At 62.3% G+C, this 23,869-nt stretch overlaps 1 protein-coding gene across 2 annotated transcripts in view; it reads right to left on the bottom strand.

Moving 5' to 3' along the window:
- INPP5A (inositol polyphosphate-5-phosphatase A) overlaps positions 1–22,749 on the bottom strand; it is a 175,091-nt gene extending 152,342 nt beyond the window's left edge. For both annotated transcript variants that reach the window (XM_047825241.1, XM_047825242.1), the window contains exon 1: positions 22,596–22,749. In XM_047825241.1, coding sequence (XP_047681197.1) covers positions 22,596–22,670 — 75 coding nt within the window. In that variant the 5' untranslated portion in view covers positions 22,671–22,749. The remainder of the gene's footprint in view (positions 1–22,595) is intronic.
- Positions 22,750–23,869: the final 1,120 nt, after the last annotated feature.

Below are 23,869 nucleotides of genomic sequence, written 5' to 3'. Positions count from 1 at the left end.
ATTTTACTTTGAGTAATCGTTGTTTAATCAAGAGACGTTGAATTTTATCAAATATATTTTCAGCATCTACAAAAAACAGATATTTTCCTATTGATAAATTATTAACTTATGAACATGCTGGATCATGTGACGCAATTTTTCCGAATACAAAACCACACTCACACGCCTAATAAACAGACTGTTTTCTACTTGTCGCTGGGTCCTCCGTGGGACCCTCTGGCGAGCACGCACAAGCGGCGGTCTACGGTGCTGGCCCCTGGGGCTCCGCGGTCTCTGAGTGTTCGTGATCTCTCTGGAGCCGGACAGTTCGCACAGGGCTGGAGTCCGCCGTTCCTGGACAACTTGAAATACCTGTACCTGGTGACAGGTCGATCGTTCTGTCTTCCTCTAATAACTGGCCAACTTAACTATTCTCTCTTCTTCGGTCTGTGTATTTGTACATACTTTGCTAGAAAATTACCCGTTTTTGCTCATTTTTTCAAGATCATTTAAATACAGTTGAACAAACTAAGGTCTTAAAACCGCTTTAAATTTAACAGGTTTCCCTGGAGAACCAGGAAGAACAACACAGGTGGCCAGGCGACAGTCATACCCTGAGGCCTCCCTGTCCCCTCCCCAGGTCGTCACTGCCCAAAGGTTGTCACTGCTGCAGGTGACGACCTGGAAGAAAGTAGCGTTCCTTCCTATGACCCTGCTAAAGTCCCAACTCAGAGACAAGAAGGAGGAACGGCCATATATGTGTGTTGATGGACAAGGGGCTGGTCTGCTGGCCTCGGCCCCGGCCCCCACCCTACGCTGGACCCAGAGCCACCTGGGAGGGCTGCGCTCTGGTCGACTACAAACCCCGAGTATCCTCTGCGTCGTCCACACCGCAGGGTGGACGTGAGGAGCGCAAAGTGCCTTAGAGCGTCTTTGGCTGATTTCTTAAGTGGTTTAGGCTTGGAATTGAAACAAATTTTCAAATATGCACCACTTCAAATACACGGTAAAGTAAGTGGTGCCATTTCTGCTCAGCCCAGAAGCTGTAAGACAACAGTGCAGAACAGGCTCGCTGGTGTCTGTGCCACACCCGGCAGAGGAGCTCCCGGCAAGGCTCCCACTGGGGGAGCTCCTGGGGGGACGGGGCGAGGGGGCTCCCGCAGGAGGAGCTCCTGGGTGGGGGCGGGGGGGGGGGAGTGGTGGGGCTCTCGCATCCCGCAGGGGAGATCCTGGGGGGGCAGAGCAGGGGGGGCTCCTAAGGGAGGGGCTCCCGCAGGGGGAGCTCCTGGTGGGGGAGGGGTCAGGGGTGGCTCCAGTGCAGGGGCTGACGTGGCCCCCAGACGGGCCCAGATCTCTGAGTCAGCAGCGGCCAGTTCCCATCTCCCTGAGGCTCACACCGGGCCCAGGCAGGCGGTCTCTCCAAGCACAGCTCAGAGTCCACTGATACAGTTCCCACACCCAGAACAGGGCCAGGCATACAGCAGGCACTCAATGAACACCTGCTGCAGGAATAAGAGAAGCCCGGATGTAGCCATCGTGAAGGCCGGAGCTCCCAGACCTCAGGGAAAGGAGCTCTCTCTACCACACCCAGGACCTCATGGCATCTACCGCTGTTCATCTGTGACCTTAAGACCTCAAGACACTCCTGAGATACGCCTTCTCCTCCTCAAAGCCTAGAGCGTTTGGAACTGGGTCTCCATTCCAAGAGCCATTTTCACAGCCCCCGGTGCAGGTGGGAACACTGAGACCGGCATGGCCACGGCCACCAAGGAAACCCCGGGTCCCACATCCACAGAGAAGGGCTCACGGCCTCTCAGATGCACGGTGGCCGCACGGGCCCAGGGGGAAGCCCGGGGCCGTGGGGACAAGCCTCCTTCCCCCACTGCGGCCTTCCCAGGACAGGTGCTGGCCACACTCCAGGAGCCACCCCGAGAGGGCAGCACGGGTGGGGAGCAGTGGGAGGCAAGGAGACACGACAGGGGCCTCCGGCCACCACACGGAACCGGGAGGCCAGACGGACCAGAGGACTGCAAAAGGTGTGCGCATCGGCCACCGAGGCTCCGGGGCCTTCCTCGGCCCCTTCGCGGGTCTCCTGGACAACTGCCCAGAGCACAGAGCAATAATCCCCAGTTAGCAGCCCCTACGGTCGGCCTCACCAGCAATCACACGGCCAACGATGAAGCCACCACGCGTCGGGGAGAATTCAGGGCCTGTTTCCCCTACTTTTTCTGTTCCTTTTCTTTTCCCGTGTGGCACCCACTCAACATGTCATTTTTCTTTTCTTTTTTTTTTAACGTTTATTTATTTTTGAGACAGAGAGAGACAGAGCATGAACGGGGGAGGGTCAGAGAGAGGGAGACACAGAATCTGAAACAGGCTCCAGGCTCCGAGCCATCAGCCCAGAGCCCGACGCGGGGCTCGAACTCACGGACCGCGAGATCATGATCTGAGCCGAAGTCGGCCACTTAACCGACTGAGCCACCCACGTGCCCCAACACGTCATTTTTCAATAGCCATCCTGAGAAAAGAATTCCTTCTAATTTTAAAGTTCTTCCGTACAGCAACCCATGGTTATGATCTTTTTAAACATACACATGTATTCTGTTGCTTTCCCGACCCTGTGTATGCTCTGTGCTCACTACAACACGGAAAATTACCATTTCTGTAAAACCTGTGGCTAAGAATATGCTTGTGCCTAATTGCCACGGTGTGAATGCGTGGCCGCACCCTCATTTTGACACACGTACTCACTACGGAGGGGCAGACGCGGGACCACGCACAGCGGCACAGCCCCACCCCCCCCGCCCCCCGCCAGGAGGCCACCTCACTCCCCGAGAAAGGCCAGAGCCAGACCTGCAGGCCGCACGGGGTGCAGGCAGGACACGTGCACAGAGACACGGGAGGAGCCCCCGCAGTGGGAGAGACCCTCAGCCGGCCCCCAGGTGCCGGGGAGGCTGCGGACTCCGAACAAAACCTCACGCTGGTTTCGAGTCTTGCCCAATTCCCAAATTCACACCATCGCCATCTGTGACCCACTCACTCTTACCCCAAAGTGAGCGTCTAGGGAATGTTTTACATAGAAAAATACATAGAAACCGGAAGGACAAGGGTCCCACGATCACTTGCACACCCTGCCCCTTCTGGTGGCACAATATGCTGGAAGCGCCACGTCCCCCAAACCAGCGGGAGCACCAGTCCGGAGGACAAGGGTGCCTTGGTCCCGGTGGGGCCAGGGAGACTCCACCTTCCAAGGCCCACTCCTCACACGCACGATGCGAAGGGACCCTCAGCCCCAAGGTGCTGGCAGCCCGCGGGCTCCTCCCCGACGGCCTGAACGACGTCCCTCACACTCGGCCACCCTGCACCCTGCAGGCCTACCCCCGACACACTCCATCCTGACCCCTGTCCCCTCTGGCCCCCCTCCTTGTCCCACCCGTCCTCCGCTCTTGTGGCTCCTCTGCCTCAGGGAGGAGGGGGTCTCCCCGGGTCCTCACGTGCTCCTCCTCCCCCCGACAGACGCCCTGTATGTGGAGGCTCCCGCCGCTCTTGTGACTCTGGAACTAACCCAGTTGGCCGTGCCCCTGAATGTCAGCACGCCGGACTGGGGACTGCAGTGACCCCACTTGGGAGGGGTCCCGGTTCGGTGTGACCAGCACCACACACTTAAAACACAGGGCCAACCTCAAGCACTACATACTGTTCAAGTCTGACACCTGCCCCGCTGAAAACATTCCAGAAGGTTCTGCGCCATCTCAACGGGTACGGGCAGAGGGCAGTGTGAGACTGAGGATGGGCTGAGCCCCGGCTGATCTGGGGAATCAGAGGGCCAGGCTAGGGACCCACACCACATGGAAATAAGACACTCTGGGATACCCTCCCTGGGGCCACCAGGTAGGAACCGTGGAAGGCCACTAGCCCAAAGACACGCTGCTAACCTGGCCATCGGGGGCCTAGGGACAAGGAGTGTGCGGTCAAGGACAGAGCGGAAGTGAGAGCCGACCGCCCACGGCAGGACCCTCCTCATCCCGATCCTCAGAAAGCGTTCCTTGGACGTGCTTTCCAGGATCGGGGCCTTGACCCCCCCTCCCTCCCCAGTCCCTCCACACCACAGTGAGAAGTCACCCACAGGTTAGCGGTCCCCACTCTGCCACCTGTCATCTGTGACTTGGGTTTTCTCGTCAAGGGCAGAGAACAAGACAGAGTGGCACGCTCCACCTCAAAGGCCTTCGCTCTTCCAACGTGAATCCGAGATGTGTCCCCAGGCCCCTCGGGGAGTTTGCCTGCGAGCTCCTGGTAACAACATGAGGCACCTGATGAACCCTGACCTCACGGAGCTTCCCTTCTGCGGGGACAGACTGGGCGTGCTAAGACTCTGACATCAGGTCACACGCTGTCCTGGGAGGGGAGCCACAGGGACAGAGAAGGGGCCCACCCCTGCAACTCAGCGGGTGCCAGGGGAAGAGGGCCCGGCTGACTGCCTCAGATGGTGGCCCTGGTGGCCCAGGGTCCCAGGCGAACTCCGGCTGGGAAGCGCTCCAGCAACAACTGGCTCTGGGGTGAGGGCAGCCAGCTCCTACAGGCAGGAGTGTGGGTGTGGCCCGGGCTGGGTGCGGGCTGGCAGACATGCCTCGGAGCTGGTGGGACGGTCCAGCAGGAGCTGGTAAGGAGGTCAGGGTGGGGATCGGCTTGCAGGACAGAGGACCCAGGGAACGCTCTGTGTGTCTGCCCTCCCATCTCCCCATGAACCAGCCTGGGGCCGTCCACCTTCAGGAAAGGGGGATCAGGGGCAGACTGGCCACCAGGCTAGGCCACACTCAGGAGGCAAGGGGCGGGACCACGTGTAGGGGACAGTCTACCGGCCTGAGGTCAGCAGGGCTCCCACGGCGGATGGTGAGCTCTGCAGGCTGAACTCAAAACTGTAGCTGCAAAATATTCAAATCTGCAATTTGTTCTCTAAAGAAAAACACAGTCGCAACCAGCAAGCAGAGCCCGGAGTCACTCTCAAGTTCCTACAGCCCAAAAACAAGCGAACCAACCCTGCGACGTCAGCGATCCCGATGGGAAAGAGGGCGGCCAAGGCCCCCAGACCCGCCCAGCCATCCTTCCCAGCCTGGACACGCTCCAAACCCCAGGAACCACCCCAATGCTCCATGCACCGGCCACCAGGAACGTGAGAGCCGGGGTACGGACAACCACAGATGTGACAGCTGGTCCCCAGAGGTGAGGGGCGGTCCACGGATGCCCATGGACACGAGAGCTGGTCCATGATGTCCAGGGATGTGACAGCTGGTGCACAGATGTCCGCAGACATGTGAGCTGGCCACACACACAAGCGCGCACGTTCATCCACTCCTGCCACTTCCCGACATCCCCTTTCACACCCATCTCCAAAGTCAAAGCTCTCAACCTCACGATATTTGGCAAAACTACCCCTCCGCCTCTCCCGAGGCTCACCAAGACAGTGCCTCTGCAGAAACCCATGAGGGCTTCCTAACTGGCTCTTGAGCCCATCAGCCGGCCACACCCAGAGGCCGGGGCGCCGGCCCCACAAGGCCCAGCGCACAGGCAGGAGCTGTCACAGCTGAGCAGTGATACATAGGAAGAAGGGCTCAAGGTCGGCCCACGGTGGCACGGCTGCCTGGACCACTGCCTGGAGAGCCCTCCTTCCGCGGGGATACCACCCCTCGACCCCTCCTGTGCCCAGGGATGTCAATGCCCTTTGTCTGGAGGGTGGGCAGTGGGGCCCCAACAGGCAAGGTGAGGCTCCTGCGGCATCTAAGCCCCTTACTTCACCCCGGTCCCCTTAGTGGGGCCACCTGGGAAAGGTCTGCTGCACGCAAGCAGGAGGGCACAAAAGACACGCTATGGTGGAGGTGGGCACGGAGGCCGAGCTCCGCGGCAGCCTCTCAGACAAGATGGACACAGAAAGAGTGGGGCCCACAGGGAGCGGTGCCACTCCTGCTAGAAGGCCCCACGCTCCTCGAGACACAGGCAGCGAACCCGGCAAGGGCTCCACACGCAGCCCAGGAGCTGGGGGGCTCCCTGCCTTCTTCGGGTCATCTGCCTGTGACAGCCTTGTCACTCAGCCACGGTCCCCTCCCTGCGTCTGAACCCAGAAGCAATGATCCCTGTGAGGCCCTGGAAAGCCGCTCCTTTCTGTGATGCAGACTCCGGCGTGGGGACCCAGAGTGAAAGTCACATGCTTTCCCCCCTCTGTGCCCGTCAGAAGCCGCCCCCCGCCGTTCAAAATTAGCACCATGCCCTGTGCCCTTCATTACCCGAGCTGAAACTCAGCGCCACGCTTCACCAAACATCAGTTCCTGAAAATAATGTACAGTTGGACAGTTGGGGCGCCTGAGGGCTCAGTCGGTTAAGCGTCCGACTTCGACTCAGGTCATGATCTCATGGCTTGTGAGTTCGAGCCCCGCGTCGGGCTCTGTGCTGACGGCTCCGAGCCTGGAGCTTGCTTCCGATTCTGTGTCTCCCTCTCCCTCTGCCCCTAGCCCACTCGCATCTTATCTCTGTCTCTCTCAACAATAAATAATAATAAAAAAAAAATTTTTTTTAATTAAAAAAAAAATCAATGTACAGTTGACCCTGAACACTGGGGTTTGAAGCACACAGGCCGGCTTCTCTGCTGGTTTTCCTGGTAAGTGCAGCGCAGTACTATAAACGCATCCTGTCCTCCTGATCGTTTTCTTGGTACTGTCTTCCTTCCTCGCTTGATTTACTGTAAGAATACACAGCATATAACACGTACAACATGCTACACACGTGTTAATTCACTACGTTCCTGGAAAGCTTCCAATCGGGACTCTGTTAGCAGTAAGTTTTGGGGAGTGAGACGTTATTACGGGGCTTTCTGATCGCGCAGGGCGTCATGCCCCTAACCCCTGGGTTGTTCAAAGGTCAACCGTATGTCAAGAGCGATGGTGGGAAAGTAGTCTCTGTTAAAACACATATTTACACAGGGGCGTGTTAAACGTACACACAGACGCACCCAGACGCGCGCAAACGCATTTGGCCTCCATGTTAGAGTATAACACTTCTGGCAAACGCCAGTTTAGGAAATCTCAAGGAACGAACACACCACATGCCATGGCAAACAACGCGGGTGCAGAGGCGGTGGGGGCGCCCCAGACCGCCGCCCCGACGGGGAGCAGCACATCACATACAAGTCCCGGAAATCAGAGACCTCAGGCTCTTGCTTTCTTCCTTACCTCTCAGGTTAAAATGTGTGTTTTCAGACTGCTAATGACAAACTGTTAGAAAAGTGTACTTTAAACAGAACTACGATCGACCTTTAGAGCAGCCAGAACTTGACCCTGGGGCACTTCAAACCCCCAAGTGAACGTGCTCGGCGGGGAGGACAAGGGCTGGGTGAGGACCCTTGTGGGGCCTCTAGGCTCCTCCCAGCACTGCGCCCCGGAGGCAGGAACCAGGTCACCCTTGTCCAGCCCCTGCCACCCACACAGTGGAGCCCGAGACACCAGTGACGGAAGGGGAGAGGCTGTCCAGCGGGTCCTCTGCCCAGCGGCAGCAGCAAGGGTCCCCAGAGGCAGGGACGCACTCAGCCGCCCTCCCCTGGGCCCCCAAGCCCGACTCCCAGCCCTTCCCAGGAGCCACCGATTTTTAAAACCTCCTTTTCTGCTCAAACTGGCAAGAGTTCCGTCTACTCTTAACTAGAGCCCCGTAAGCCGCAGCTGTTAAGAGTCTCACCGGCATCTTCTACACCAGACTGGATGATCCCCGAGAGCAGGGCTCACCCAGTACCTGGCTCAGTAAGGACGGCGTCACCCCCTGGAACGCACCCCTCGTGTCTGAGGCACCCCTCGGGCCTGAGGTCCCGAAGGGCATTTCTTCCCAACCCCGCTTCCGAAGACCCTTCTAGGTACTTGCTGGTTCTGCCTCCTGTCAGTCACGAGGGGGCGGAGAGAAGGGAGCCCACTGGAGCATGTGAAGCCTGTGACGGAATCGCAGGCTCTCGGAGCCGTGGACCAGTGCCCAGCCACGTCACAGTGCTCAGAGGGGCATCTGACTGGAGGCTTTGCATTTATTCAAGCAACAAAGTCAACCTACGTGCACAAGGGCCACCTCACCCGGGGCCTGGGGCCGGGCATACAGGCAAAGACTGTCCTGAGGGTTGGTGGCACGGGACAGAGGACCCCAAGTCAGGGCCACGACTGGTGCGCCCAGCACAGGTGACTCAGGACGCCATGTCGGAGTGGTGTCTCTGCTCAGGAAAAAGCGGGAGGAGGGCTCGGCGTCAGCCGAAAACACAGAAGGTGGAAAGCAAAGAGTGAGGCTCTGTCAGCAGGAGCTGCTGCGGCAACGTGACTTTCGAGGAAGGTTCCTGGGCGACTTCATCCCGGGCGCAGCCCATACCGAAAACAGAAAACAACGGAAAAAGCGGTGAAACCAAAAAGCTGGGGCTTTGAAAAAAGACCAACAGAGCTGAGAAAACGTTTGGCTAGACCAACGAACACACTGTGGACAAACTGTAAAGCTGGGGCTGAACAGACCGTGCGGGAACCCCGCGAAGGGCCACACGCCAGCAGACCGCTTAACCCGCGTGAGGGACGCATGCCCGGAAAGACGCGCTACCAAAGCCGCCTCGGAAGAAACAAAGGCCTGATGCACCGGCAGAAGGGTCAGGAGTGAATCAAACAAGACAAGCGCAGGGCTTGTGCTGAAGCGCGTAACACATCACGGAAAGGAAGCGAAGAGGACCTAAGCCCTCAGAGGGCTCTCCCGTGGCGGCACACTGCAGGCACATGTTGACATGGCGACACGACTCCCAGAGAAACTGCGGGTCCAGTACGGCGGGGACCCCAGGGAGCCCCCCGTGGAAGCGGACAGGCCAGTCCCGGAGCGCGTGTGCCGTGCAGGAGACCCACAACGAGCTCGAGGAGCAAGCACCACGCGGAGGACTCACACTCCCCCGTTCCAAACCCGCGACAAAGCTACAGTCCTCCACACGGTGTGGTCCCGGCACGGGGCAGACGTGCAAGTGCGGGGAGCGCACCCGAGAGATGCGTCTTTATGGCCAATTTTCAACAAGGCGCCAAGACAGTCGGGGCGGAAACCAGGCTTGTCAACAGACGGCACCGGGACCCCTAGGCAGAGATCCTAACTCACGATACACACAAAAAGTGCATCCAACAAGCGAAAGACCCAAACAGAAGGGCTGAAGCTACGATCTTAGGGGAAAGGGTCGGGGTAGATCTCCGTGACCCTGGATCGGGAGGCGGCTTCTCAGAGACAACAGCTGAAGCACAAGGAACGAGACAGATGACTTGGACTTCATCGGAATGCGCTTGCGAGGACGCCGTCGAGAATGTGCTAAGACAGCACGGAGCGACCCACTCTCCGCCATGGGGCACTGCTGCGGCACAGGGCTGCGGTCGGTGGCCCCAAGACCGGGGGAAGCCTGGCCCCGAGGGAAGACCCCTGGGGGCTGCCGGTCCACCACGCGCCCCCGGGTACAAAGGGCAGGGCACGCTGCCCGCATGTTTCAAGCGATCCTTCCTCCGAGGCCAGGGGTCCTTCTGACGCTCAGTGGCGCTTTGTCAGCTTGCAACCAGGAGTCCACGGGACGGCGGGGGTCCGGCTCGGGCACTCAGGTGGAAGGAGGGCACCCCAGCCACCCTCCTGCTCCACAGTCACACCAACCCAGACAAGCGGCGGGAAAAGTCCCCTCGGCCAGCCACAGAACGTACAAGTGGCCGTCTCCTCCGCTTTCTACACACAGGAGAAGGAGTTTATGGGGACCCGGTGAGCGTGGGGGCGACCCACAGCCGGTGCATCCCTGAGGAGGGATGTGCTCCAGGAGCGACCCCCTGGTCCCAAACCTACCCGGCTGCAAGCACACGCCTGCCACCCGACCAGAGACCCATTCCACCAGCGCGTCCCGGTGCACCGGCCGAGGCTGTCCACGGCCGGGCTCTGAGCCGGCGGTGTGCCACTGGCCGTGGTGTGTGGCTGGGGAGGTCAGGGGCGGTGTGCCACTGGCCACGAGTGTGCGGCTGGGGAGGACCTACGTGTTTTATAACTTGAGCACCGGCGGTGGGGTCGGCCCGTGTGTGACAGGGAGGGGCTGGCCCGGGCTCCCTCCGCCCCGGGCCCTGCGCCCCCACCGGGCACCGGGGACGCTCACAGACCCCCAGTCCACCGCCGCCGACCCGGGAACGGTTCGCCCTCCGTGAACACACCGCTGGGGCCACGTTAAATCCCGGGGGGGGGGGGGGGGGGGTGCGTCCTCTCTCACGACATGCTACAATGTCACGTCCACCTGTCACAGGGGAGGTTCCTCACGCAGCAGCTGCCGTAACACACGGACCGGTCTGCGGTCTGTCTGCGCTGCCGGCATTTAAGGCAACTCGAAATGTCATGCAAGATACCGACGAGGCATTTCAGGGAGCCTTTCTGGGTCACTCTGCGTGACTTTTTCCATTACAGAAAACTAGAACCATCAGGGTTATCAAGGCTCACAGACGTCACTTTTCTCCCCGAATCTAGGAGACGTCCGCCTGCCCCGGGAAGAACCTTCTCACACCGCAAACAGACATGGGAGTGCTCCCGCCAGGACCTTGCCGCCTGTCACCCCTCGCTCCGTGGGAGGCGCTCCTCGACGGACCCCATCCTGGAGGGCCAGTCCCGCGCACCTCTCCGCTCACCTCCCTGGGCTATCCGGAGCTCCTCACCCTTCCAGCCCAGCCCTAAGCACCCCCTTCTTCCCCTTCCGGACTGACTCACTTATCAGTAGTGAAAACACAGGCAGGGCGCAGACGGTTCCGACGGCCCCCATGTGCATGGAGGAGGGAACTAACTGTCCCTACTCAAGGCCCTGCCCTGGGGGACGACAGTGGGGTCGAGGCAGTGGCACCCACACCTCTCGGCTTCTTCCTACTGGGCCACGGTGGGGGGGGGGGGGCGGCGGGGGGGCCGTGAGCCACAGTCCCCATGCATGGAGGGAACAAGGGCTCGAGCACAGTCAGACCCACGCAGCCTCTCGGCCCACAGTGCAGTTTCCGCCACTCACTGGCTTTGCCGGACCACGCCGACCACACCGCCCACGCCGACTGTGCGGCCTCCCAAGCAGGCCTGTCTCCTCATTTCCTGCCTCTGCTCCTGCCCTGCAGTGGCCCCAGAGGCCGCCTCTTCCTTACTTCTCCAGCTGGCCCCCAGGCCCCAGACACTTCAGGTGCTGGCTCTGGCTGCTGGCCCAAGAGGCTACCTGTGGTCTCTGGGCCCAGGGCATCTCTGGGCCTCCTAAGCGACCTTCAAGTTCCTCTCCTGCCCCACTGGGCAGCCAGGGCAGCTGGGTGCTCAGAGTATGAGCCACGAGCCAGGCGGTCCCAGTGTAAGGCCCCAAAGGTGGGCTGTGCCTCATCCCAGCAAGACACGAGTGGGAGTCCCTGCCTCGGGGGGTGAGGCCCTGACCACGTACGAGGTGCCTCAGACGACAAACCCCAGCTCCTGCCTGCGGGCTCCTGGGGCCCTGCACCCCACACCCCAGGACACCCTTCTTGACAGGCCTCTGCCACGCCCCAGGCCCCTCGCAGGCTCCTGTGGCCTCCTCCCCTGGCCCAAGGGGCCTCCCTTCTTGGTCCTCGCCCCTGTGACCCACAGCTCCCTCCCTGGGATTTATCCTGCAGTCCCTCGCATCCCAGACACAACCGGTGGGATGGGTATGGGAGACAGAGGCAGGGAAGGTGGGACGTGAGGGGCCTCAGGGGCCTCCCCCAGGGGCCCTCGAGGTTCTCCAGTGCTCAGCCGCTGTGCCTGGCCAATTCAAGAAATGCCCCATGGAGGCGGGCAGGGCGAGCGTGCTGCTGGGAGCACTGGCACGGGGAGCCCTCAGGGGTGTTCCCTGGAGCTCCCTGCCAAGGCTCCGGCCTCTGGACGAAGGCCCAGCTCTGAGGAGCACTCACTAAGCCCAAGGCCACCAGAACCACGCTGTTAACAGTCCCTAAAAATGAGTCCTCTGGGCCCGCACCTGCAAGCCCGGCTGGGGCAGAACCTGGACGGCACAGCACAGTCGCCAGCAGCCTGGGGGCCCAGGCCTCCTGCCCCCAAACACCTCTGCCACAGCACCAAGTGTGCCTGGGCTGCAGAGGTGAGGACAAGGCCCTGGGGGCTTCAGAAGCTTAGGCGAGACCCCACCTGCTGGTGTCCTGGACGGCCCCCGAATCAGCCACCGGGACACTGCTTTGCTTCCCCTGGTTGGTCAGTTCCTTCCACTCACCCACATTCTGCTGGCGGCCTCGACAACCACGACTCCCTCCCACGCGGCCCAGCCTTCCACCCCCCACCTGGACGGGGTGCACGGGACGCTGCCTGGATGCGGCGGCGAGGGCGGTGACGGCCTTGCAGCAAAAACAGGAAGTTGCAAAAGATCTGAAAAACCATAGGTGATGAAGGAGAAACGAGCAAACAACACACGTGTCCCCAAAATTTGTCTGTCACTTGGACAGATGTCATTCTCAACAGAACGTCTTTAACCAAAGTCCAGATCACCCCAAGGGACAACACAGAGAAGAGCATGCTCCACACTCGGGCTGGGCAACCACCTGCAGAGCTGGAAAAGCGTGGCCCCGGGATACATCCCGGTTAACCCTGGGGCCCAGGACTAGAACGGGACTCTGAGCGCCCTGGAGGACGCCCACGGGCAAACGCTCCCTCCGTCCTCCCCCCCCCCCGCCCATCCCCGTCCCCGGCCGCCTCTCAGGGCCACACCTGCCCCGGGCTCTGCAGGCCACACCATGGTTTTAACAGCACTGACCATCGGGGGCCCCTAGGTGGTTCAGTCGGTTAACCATCCTCTTGATTGCGGCTCTGGTCGTGGTCTCATAGTTTGTGGGATCGAGTCCCACGTAGGGATCTGCACCGAGTGTGGAGTCTGCTTGGGATTCTCTCTCCGCCCTTCTCCCACTTGAGTGTGCTCTCTCTCTCAAAATAAATAAACATTAAAAAAAAAAAAGTACTGACCATCCAACCCAGCTCTCAGCTCCACATGACCAGGTTCACCCAGAAGGTCACAACTCCCCAGCCTGACCGTCTCCGGGAACGTCTCACGGAGGGGGCAGCCACCCACCGACAACGGCACGGGAGCCTAAGTGGCAAGGCAGGGAGCCCAGAGCTGGGGCCAGGCAGCTGTGTCCCAGTGGTCCTCAGGACCCCGTCCTCCCTCATCTGCCCTGGGCACCCCAGGCGGCACCCCGGGACTCATTAAGGGTGTGGCTAAAGAAAGCCCCTGAGCCAGATGGATGTGGGCGCAGCCCCCTTCCAGGCAGGCCTCGGGCCCTGAGCACAGGGCGTGCCCTCCCCCACGAGGACCAGGCCCCTCCCAGGGACAGGGTCCTCCTGCAGCTTTGGGAATACGGCTGCCAATTCGCTTGAGCTCCCCACCTGACAGGGTCCCTGCTGACAGCTGGTGCACCACGGGATGGCACCCCCATCGGCGGGACCACAGAACATCCCAGACACCTGGGAGGGGCAGGGACAGCCATGACACCCAGAGGCTGGGAGAAGAGAAGTCACCTGCCAGAGGCACTCTGCCCCACTCGGTGGCAGGGGTCCTCCGTGTACCGGGGCAGTGGGGGGGAGCTGTGGGTGCCACCACTGCCCGGCTCTCGAAGACCAGTACCACCAGACTGACCCTCGAACGTGGGACTCGGCATCAGCGCTGCAGAGAAATGCCCCAGCCCGGCATCCACACCGGGGCTGTGAGGCAGAGAAATAGAGTCCCGGGAGCCCAGGGTGGCCTGGGAGGCCCTAAGGCAGCCATCCTTACTCCTGTCCCGCCCACATAACCATGCCCGAGGGCGTGACACAATGACAGGTACGTTCCACCCAAGGAGATGGCCCCTCCTGGGAGGTCCCAGGAGCCTGCGGGCCTGACCCGGAGTGGGGGCGGGGAGTGAGCAGAAGCACGACAGCCCCAGAGGCGCCCTCCCGCCAGCACAGTCACAGTGTGCCCAATACCACCGTCAGGACCCGAGAACACCGTCGTCGTCGTCAATGGCATCATCATCATGGCGCAGCAAAGTGCCATGGCTGGATGCCTAGTTTTTAAAGGCAGAGGCCAGAAAACGCACCGGGCAAGCACAGTATGGCTCGGCCACACACCCACAGTCGAGGCCGCGCGCCAGCCCGGCGTGGACAGGGGATCGGCGGGCCCTGGAGCGGGCGGGCGGTGCCTGGAGAAGACATACGCTCCTTGGGCACATGAGCACAGGCGCAGACGACCGTCCGCACCAGCTCAATCCAGGAACCACACAGCATCCGTAAGTGGGGTGCGTGCCCAGCAGAAACCCACTGGGCCCTAAGGAGGGACCGAAGTGCTGACACGAACAGCACGGCGGGGGGGGCAGAAACCACCAGCCAGACTCGAGGGCCGCAGTCGGTGGGACTCGAGCACGCGAGGTCCGGGCTGAAGGCAGGACTCCGGAGACGGCACGCAGAGCCGTGGCACCGAGGGCCTCAAAAGTCTGGGAGGGTCGTGTTCTCAAACGAGCGTGGTGACAGCTGTACCCCTGCAGACGCCTTCTGAAGTTCCCGCTGGGCGAATGGCGGGACACCCACACCGTCCGGCGGCAAAGACACGCAGAGAAACGCAAGCTGGAGCCCACAGCCCTTTGCCCGACCAGCAGAGGGGCTCTAGGACCCAGCTCTCCCGCTCCGTCAGGTCCAGGAAGGCACAGGATTCCCCACACCCTGGAGCAGAGCCCCAAATCCGCCTGCCCGCAGCGCCCCAACACAATGGAACCTGATGACAGCCACATCAGCAGCAAGCACGGCAGGACAGAAGCACAAAGCCTGTCACTAATTCAGGTGGGGAAGGGGAAGCGGAAGGAGGGCTGGGATGACAGCGCAGCACTGGTCACTGGGAGCGGTCCCCTGAAGGGACAGCACAATCCTGCCTGCGCAAGGAGGCCAGAGAAGCTTCAGGAGAAGCACAACCGTGGAAGAGCACACCCTGTCCAGGCCACGGACAACCCACCTGCCACAGGCACTTGGTTGGGGAAGGGGGGGGGGGGCGGGCAACGAGGCACGTGGGGTGACAGTCCCAGACGCGCAGCAGGGGAGAAGGCCAGAGCGGCAGAGGCAGGCCAGGGAGGCCGTCCCACCAGCCACACACAGGAGCCCATGCCTGGGGCGGCTGAGGGACCAGCCCGGCGGCCCAGGCACTGCTCAGCCCCAGACACAGGTAAGGACCAGGCCTGCCACCCCAGGAAAGGCTTGGGTGGGAAGGAGGGGACAGAGACCTTGAGAGGAGGTGCCTGGGGCCACCCGACAACACCAGCACCTCACGCTGTGAGGGTTCCCTCCTCCACCTGCCACAGCCACCGTGCCGGGTGTCACGCCTGCCTCTCTGACGCACAACAGGCAAAAGAGGGTACCAAGTGACAAGAGGCACGCTCCAGCAGCCACATCTTCCCGTCACCGCGTGTCCCTGCAGTCCACGGCACGCGGCCTGGCAGCAGCACCGGGAGCAGGTCCCTGCACGGAGGCCCAGGCCTGGCCTCCGGTTCCCAGAATAACTGCTAGCTGCTCAGGGGCCCTGAGGGGCGGGGCAGGAAAGAAGGGTGTCTGAGCCCGGGCACTCTGCCACGGGGAAAGAGGGGCCCCCCGGCCTCCGGGGCGCAGTCCCAGACCCAGCTCCCGTGAGGCTCGGGGTGCAGACAGAGGAGGGCACGGACCCAGCACGCACCCCAAGGCTCCAGGGTAGGAGCAGGAAAGCCACCCCTAACAGCGTCACATTCTGCTCAGATAGAGGGGGGAGCGCGGCCCAGGCCCACCAGTCCCACCAGCCCCCAACCCCAAAGAAGGGCCCGAGGCCCCTGTCAGAGCAAAGAAGGGAGAAGACAAGGGGCCTCGGGTCACAACAACCCACCAGTGGGTCAGGGCACAAGTGACCCCAAAGCCACGCTCCCGGAGATGGGGTTGAGCTATTCACTCAAGGGAAAACCCACACCAGAGGCAGCGTTTTCCTCGAGCCTGCGTGGCACCCATACGCCTCCCTGTCCACCGGGGCACAGGGTCGGCCCGGGAAATCCCCCCCTGCGAGCGGGCAGGCAGAGCGCCGTCACCCCTGCCCTGCTCTGGATGGTCCCCACCCTGAGCCGCCATCCAGGGACCGGGCCAGCTCCCACACGGTCTCAGGTCACACGCACGCGCTGCACCAGCACGTGGACAGTGTGCCTCCACAGACAGCACGGCCCAGCCCGGCCGGTCCTGCGGGCCCGCCCCTGCCGGAGCGCCATCACCCCCCCTGCAGACCCAAGTGGGTACCCTGTTCAGTGCCTTTTCTAACCACAGGACAAACTTTGTGAACTCAAAACAAACTGTTGAAAACGGTGCAGGCACCCTATGGATTCTCGTCACCAGAGGACAGGCAGAGGCAGGGACACCGAGTAGAGCCAGAAAGACAGCTCAAGTCCCAGGACGCTCTCCTGAAACACAGGCCCGTGCGCAGCCTCGCCTTTCCCGGACCGGCCTGCAGGCCACCTACCTCCCACCACTCTGGATTCACGTAAATCATCCCACAGTCACATTTCTGGGTTAACGCTGCCGTCGCTTGAAAAACCCGAAGTCTTTCACATCACTTCCACATTTTCCATGGGGCTGGACGAGCCGTTGCTTTATCCGCGTGCACGGTTAAAGGTCGGAACCCCGATGGCGTCCTCATCCTTGTCTCTGTCCGTCCGTGAGCGTGATTATCCGAGCTCTCCCGGGAGCCCAAGGTCAGACCTGGAGTGGACCGACTCAGCCCCCGCGCCCACTGAAGAGCTCCGTATGAGCACGCTTTTCACGGTCAAACACATGCTGAAACATATCATCTGCTCCCCCAGAGGGGAGGCCCTGGTGAGGGGGCCCAGGCTTCAGAGTTCTGTCTCCACTGCACAGGGAGGGGAGGGGGCCTCAGAGCAGAGGGTGCCACCCCAGAGAAGGAAGGGTGCCACAGGGCACCCCCCCCAGCCTGGGCCAGGCAGAAACTGGGCCTCGAGCCTGGAGGCCGGCTGCTATCCCCCAGCCCGTCTGGGGAGCGGGTCGAGGCAGGAGAGTCTCAAATGCCCTAATTAACTGAAGCAGCAACGGAAGACAGAAGTCAAAGTCACCTTATGTTCACCTGGGGAACGTGACACATTTTCCCTGCCACCTCCCTTCCCCAGCCCCCACGACCGCACTCCTTTAGCTCCCCCCGTGTTGGAAGGGCCCAGGGACACATGGGGACAGCCAGGCTGCGTCCCAAAAAAGTGGCGACAGACAGGTGACCACGACAGCGCCCAGACGCCTCCACTGCTGTTCTGACCAGCCACCTGGCCCTGTGTTGATCCCCCACCTACTGGACCCCATTCGGTGGGGTGGACACAGCCCACCTTCCAAGAGGTGACCCTTGTGCCCACACGCCTGCCCGCAGGGACAGATGCTGGCGCTGAGCTGGTCCACATTTAAGGCACCATCATTCCGCAGTCCCTTAGCAACCCTGGCCCAGCTTCCCCATGTCCCCTCGGGATCAAACAGTGGGCTCCTTATGGGCCATCCACTGGGAGGCAGGCCTGCATCCGATCCAGTAACTTCCAAACCGGACCCGGCGCATCACGGAATCACACCTCAGCACAGGCCTCTTCCCCCAGAAACCCGCACACCACCCGAGGCAGACCCAGGGCGCGCCGGGCCCCCTCCCCTGCTCTCTCACTCCCCAGGGGACACGGTCTGCGTGCCGATAGAGTGTGCGAGACAGGCCCCGGACACAAGTAGAGGGAGGGCCCTTTCTCAGCCACGTCCAGCCTCGGGCGGGCCCCAGGGGATGAGGGGGCTAGGGGAGCACTAAGGGGCTGGCAGAGAGGCCCAGCCCTGTCAGCCCCCAGCCCTGCACCTGCTCCAGGGGCCCAGGAGGAGGTGCACATGCCCCGGAGATCCGGCAGCCCCGGGCTCCCTGATGTGAGCTCCCACCGTGCACCGGGCTCTCCCGGGCAGTTGCAGAAGGAACAGAGCCGATCCCACCGCACCACGGGCTGAGCCCCGGGCCCGGGGCGCCTTCCTGCCTCCTGGGGATCTGAGTGGACAGGGTCTTCCAAGGCCTGAGTCCAGACAGGCCCCCATCGGCAGTGAGTGCGGCCACGGAGAAGCGGCCGATGCTGCGAGGTAGGGGTGAGGAGGGAGCCAAATGCAGGGTGTGTGCACAGCCCAGGAAAAAGCCTTTGAACCAAGCTGACAAGACCTGGAGACTGGGAAGCGACCAGAAGCCTGGAACGTGGCTGACGGAAGGTAAAATGGTACGGACGCCGGGCAGCGGTGAGCAGTTCCTCCAAAGGAGAAACACGGAGCCACCAAAGACCAAGCAGTACCCCTCGTGGGCATGTGCCGGGAGAAATGAAAACCCACGTCCGCACAAAGCCTGGACACAAATGCTCAGAGCGGCACTAGTCGCGGCAGCCAAACCCTGGAAACTGCCCAAATGTCCATCAACTGACAGTGGCCCTACACACTGTGGTACGTCCACACCGTGGCACAGCACTCAGGCCTAGAAAGGGAAGAAGCACCAACACCCACTACGGGTTGAACCCTGGACACGTCACACCCGGTGAGCACAGCCAGACACAGAAGGCCACGCAGACGATCCCAGTTACGTGGAACCCCCAGAGCAGGTAAACCCTAGACCAGGTAAACCCCTGAGCAGGTGAAACCCGGAACAGGCAAACCCCAGAGGCAGGAAGTAGCCTGGTGACCACAGGGGCTGGGATTTCAGGGGAGGGTGGCTGCTGAGGCACCCTTTCTGTTTAGGCACAAAACAGGTTCTACAATCGACTGCGGTGGCCTCTGCACAAGCCTGCAAACACACTGAAAACCGCTGCTTCACAACCACCACGTAAAGGGGTGACGTGTGTGGCAGGGGAATGATGTCTCTGTAGAGCCATCAGCAAGGTCCTGCAGAGGTAGACAGATCCCTGCCATCAGGGCTGCCCAGAGCCAGGGACGGACGGGGACTGACCGCCGACCCTCCGGTTCGAGGTCCCCGTGGACTCCGCCAAGCCCGTGTGCCCAAGTGCTGGGACAGGAGCTGTGATGAGAGTGGGGAGCCATCAGGGATGGCCACGCACACAGTGCTAGCTGGGGGGGGGGTGGGTCTTGGGGTTCAAGGAGCTTTCAGGCTGGGATGAGAGCAAGAACGAAGAGTGCAAACCTGATGGCACAGGACTGGGGGGGGGGTGCCCAAGGCAGCCGATTCCCCCACCGGGCTGGGGGGGGGGGGGTGGGTGCCCAAGGCAGCCGATTCCCCCACCGGGCTGGGGGGGGGGGGGGCGGGTGCCCAAGGCAGCCGATTCCCCCACCGGGCTGAGGGGGGGGCAGGGGGCGGGTGCTCAAGGCAGCCGGCGCCCCCACCGGGCCAGGGGCAGGGGCTCTCAGACACCCACCGCCAGAGAGGCCTTGGAGGGCGCAGCACAGCACCTCTGCAGAGCTCGTTGCACAACCACTCTGCAAGCCTGGGTACAGGGCTGCTCGGCCGTTGACCAAGCAAAAAGGGAAACCAGCTCAAAACGGACAGGGAGCTCAGAGGCACCGCAGGACGCAGGCCCCCCGGCAGACGCCCAAGGGCTGTGCTCTCGAAGCCTGCCGCTCGGCTGACGGCCTTTCCCAGGAACGGCCTTGCCTTGTAAGGGTGGGACCCGGCTCCAAAACCGTGGCTGCAGGAATTCACCTTCTGACTTCACTTCTGGCAACAACATAAAGAACCAAAAGCCGGAAACCTCCCTTGTCAAAAATCTAGCCATCTCGGGCACGGTTCGGTATGCAGCCCGGGCCACCCCTTTCCAGGAAACCGGGTAGTGCCACCACGAGTCCAGCTGGGGGTTACAGAAGAGCCGCAGGGCTCTAGTGGGGCAATCAGGCAGCTGCTGTGGACCCAGAAAAGTCACGGCACCCCCAGCCACGTCTAGGCCCCCCCATCCAGGGAGATGCTTGTGCAGGTTCAGGAAGGGCCACCAGCTTGGACAGAGGCCCTCGGAGTAAAGGCCAGGAGACCTGGCCAGGGGTCTGCTGGGTCACAGCTGTGTTCACAGTAACACAAGACTCCCATCTCCTGTCCCGGGCACAGTCTCCTGAGTGAACAGCGGAGCTTTCTGAGGAGGGGAGGACGTGTGACAACGTCACCACCTGACACCCAAGCAACCAGCTCGCTCTCTGCTTTTCTCAGTTCCTACCTCCCAATGCGGCAAATACTGGTCATGCCAACCTACGTAGCCAAGAACTCTTTGGAGTCCCCCTGTTTCTGAAGGACGTGAGGGTAACATTTGAGAACGATGACGCCCCTCGTGGGTAACCGCACGTGGGGGAGGAGGAACCTGGTCCGCCAGCCGTGGCGGGGGTCAGGAGCCAGGGGAGCTGAAGAGAGGAGAGCAGCTGCCAGACAAGTCTCGGTGCGTCCCCTCCACACTGGGAGGAGGTACAAGGGAAGACCGCAAGACTGCAAACGCACAAGCACACCACCTACCGCAGACGCGTCCTTCACAGCACGCCATGCCCGTTTCTAACTCGGACGCCCTCCCTCCCCAGGACGATGAAGCCGGGCAAGAAAGCATTCCTTCCCAGGCCTTGCCACCTTCTGAAGAGCGTGTTGCTCAGTGTGGACACGTGTTGTGCAGACAGAGTCACCAGGCAGGTCTTCTGAAACCTACTATAAACCAAGGAATTAACGCCCCCGTCACTCAAGGATCCACTGCTCTCACCAGCCAGGTGTCTCCCACAGGCACCACTGCCCCGCACCCCAGCCCCAGCGGGCGCCCCAGAGCAGGGTGAGACTGCTGTCCGTGCTGCCCCTCCAGGCTGCCCTCCGCACCCCGAGAACCTATGGGTTACGGGCAGAGACTTGTCTATGAGCCCACAAACCAAAGACACCCTGCAAAATTAACCAGCATACTGTTTACCAAAACAAGCGTTCCTTCCAGATGCAAAGATAATGCACAGCTCCATACAGCCTTCGTGACAAACAAAAACCCGGAGAGAACATGTCGCCACACAAAAGTAAATGAAGTTACCCATTTTCATGTCAACAGAGAGAAGTGCGCGTATACAGCTGAAACACAACAAAAATGCCAGAACTCAGAATCAAAGATTACTGGAAAGAATGTTTGCACAGCAAAATTCTTTTTCCCTTTGAGACTAAAATGCCCCACCATGCTTAATTTTCCTGACATTTCTGAGGCTTTGAAGCCTCAGCTAACGGATCTGAATCATCTGAGCAAATCCATGTTATAGTGGCATGTTACTGGAAAGCCGAGAATAGAATGCTAAATATACAGACACACACCCATACAGGGCACTTTTGTAGAAACGATCAAACGCCAAACTAGATGAAGTTGTCCGAGGGAAACAGCTCACCCCCAGCAGGGAAGGAGAATACACGGACGCCTGGAAGTTAAAATAAGAAAAACACAAAAATAGCACCTACTCTTTGTGAATAAAATCAAACCTAGCCCGTCCGTGACCTCAGCTTACTGAAGCACTTCGCCCCTGCCCACTGCCGGCGAAGGAAGGTTCCGCCAGAAGCCAGAACCCTCTCCGGAATCGAAGTCATGCTTGTGTCGGTGGACCGGCCCACACCCACCGCTCACCTAGCGAGGCCGCCTCGGGCTCCGTCTGTGCCATCACCCTTTTCCCTTAAACAAGCACGCCACTTGGAGCCGCATTCTGCTTTATTTGGGTTGGCGGTGTAAGTACCAACAGCGGGCTGGCACCGCGGCTGAGACACCCAACTAGGTCAGCCGGGGCCTGCCTCCCGCCCCGGGCGCTCTGGGCGCCCCCGTCCCCCGCTGCCTGCTCTCTCCCAAGGGCCGCCCTGGGTGCCTGGGTGGGAGGCCCCCGGAGGGAAAGGCCCTGGGCAGTCCCATCCCTTCTTTGGCCTTGGAAAGCTTCGCGGCATCTTTCTCTTTAATAAACGAGAAACAGAGTCCTCCTCCGGGGCTGCCCACAGAGGCCCTTGTCTGAGAACTAGACGGATACTAAGTTACAAGGTGAAATGAGGGCGCCTGCCCCCGGAGGAGTGAGCCACCCACCCGGAGGAGGCCGGCAGGGGAAGCCTGCACACCCCGCCCGTGGCCAGGGGCCAGTGCCGTGGGGTGGGGGGGGGGGGGGGGGGCGCGGCGGCAGAAGTCAGGGGCTGGGGTTTGGGAAGCAAGGTCAGGGTTGTGCGGTCAAGAGTCAGGGACCAGAGTTGGGGCCCGTGGACAAGGGTCCTCAGGTCAGGATTCGGGGACCTTGGACAGGGATTAGAATTGGGAGTTTAGGAACCAGAGTCCCGGGTCCCGGCTCTGAGGTCGGGGTTCAGCCTGAGCAGTTTGGAGGCAGGAGGTGGGGGACCCCGATTCCAGGGTTTGGGGCAGCGCTCAGGGGGCCGGGGTCTGGGGTCCATGGCCCTCGGGTTTAGGGGTACCAGGGTTTGGAGGACCCAGAGTCCCGGTCCAGGTCCCGACGTGCGCGACTCAGGGTGTCAGTCCAGAACCTGGGGCTCCGCGCTCGCGGACGGGGACCAGGATGTGGGCCCCCGGGGCCCCAGGGCGCTGGGCTCAGGGTCGGGGTCTTGGTCTGGCCGCCGCCGCCACAGCACTTACGTCGTCGAAGAGCGAGCCCACGTTGGCCGTGACCAGCAGCACCGCGGTGCCCGGGGCGGCCGCCTTGCCCGCCATCGTGGCCTGGGCCGGCGGCGGCCGCTCGCTCGGGGCCGGACGGCCGGGGTCTCCGCGGGCCGCGGCGTCAGCTGCGCCGGGGGGCGGCCCCGGGGCGCATCGCGGGCTCGGCGGCTCGGGCCGGGCCTGGCCGGGGTCCGGCCGCGCGCGCGCTCGCTCGCTCGCTCTCGCTGCTCGGCGGCCCCGCGCCCGTCGCTCTCCGCCCGCGCCTCACCGCGGCCCGCGCGCAGCCATTAGGATCGCCGCCGCCGCCGCCGAAGTTCCCGCAGCCGCCGCCGCCGCCGCCGCCGCCGCTGAGGCGAGTCCCGCCCGGAGCCGGGGGGCGGGGCGTGCGCGGGGCGGGGAGGGGCGTGCGCGGGGCGGGACTGCGCGGGATGGGCGGGGCCACGGGAGGGGCATGCTCGGGCAGGGCGGGGCCAGTGGGAGCCTGGCAAGGACGGCGGAGCGACCCTGCGCGGGGCGGGGAGGGGCGGGGCGGGGCCTCTCGGGGGAGGGGCTGAGCACTCGGGGGGCGGGGCCTACGCGAAGCGTCCCTGCGTCAGCCCCAGCTGCTCTTCCGCCGCCCTCCCATCGGTCAGCGGCCGCCCCGCCCCGCCCCTCCCGGCGCCGAGGCTGCGCACTGTCTCCGCCCCCCGCACTCCTGTGACGTCACGACCCGGCACCGATCGTGCCTCTTAAAGGGACCGTGCGTTCGCCCGCAGGCAGGGCTGCAGGAGCAGAGGGGCAGCTCCGGGGTTTAGTCGTGTGGCCCGCGCTCGACCCACGGAAGTGGGAGGCGGCGGGCCGGGATGTTTAACTCTCACGCAGGCTGTGGGGACCCCAGCCCAACGTGGGGTTCAGAGGGGCGTGAAGGCCTGGGCCGGACAGGGACGCAGGAGGGGAGGCAGGCGAGGGTCTCGCGGCCAGGGACGGAGGGCTCAGAGGGCTCGGGGAGAGGGAACTCGAGGAGGGGTCCTCGAGGCAGGGGACAAGGGGCGCGGGCTGGGGAAGGGCTCTCGGGGGCGTGGTCGGGCGAGGCGGGGGCCAGGCTGGGGCGTGGTCGGAGGGGTTGGCTCGAGGCCGGGGCGTGATGGGGGCCTGGGGCTCGGGGCGGATAGCTGGGGTCTCAGGGCGGGGCGGGGCGGGGCGCGGGCTGGGGAGGGGATCTCGGGGGCGTGGTCGGCGCGGGGGTGGGTGGGCTCAAGGCCCGGGCCTGGTCG

Source organism: Prionailurus viverrinus, chromosome D2, assembly GCF_022837055.1.
Source record: "Prionailurus viverrinus isolate Anna chromosome D2, UM_Priviv_1.0, whole genome shotgun sequence".
In the NCBI taxonomy this organism is placed as follows: Eukaryota; Metazoa; Chordata; class Mammalia; order Carnivora; family Felidae; genus Prionailurus; species Prionailurus viverrinus.
This window is presented reverse-complemented; position numbering and strand designations above follow the sequence as displayed.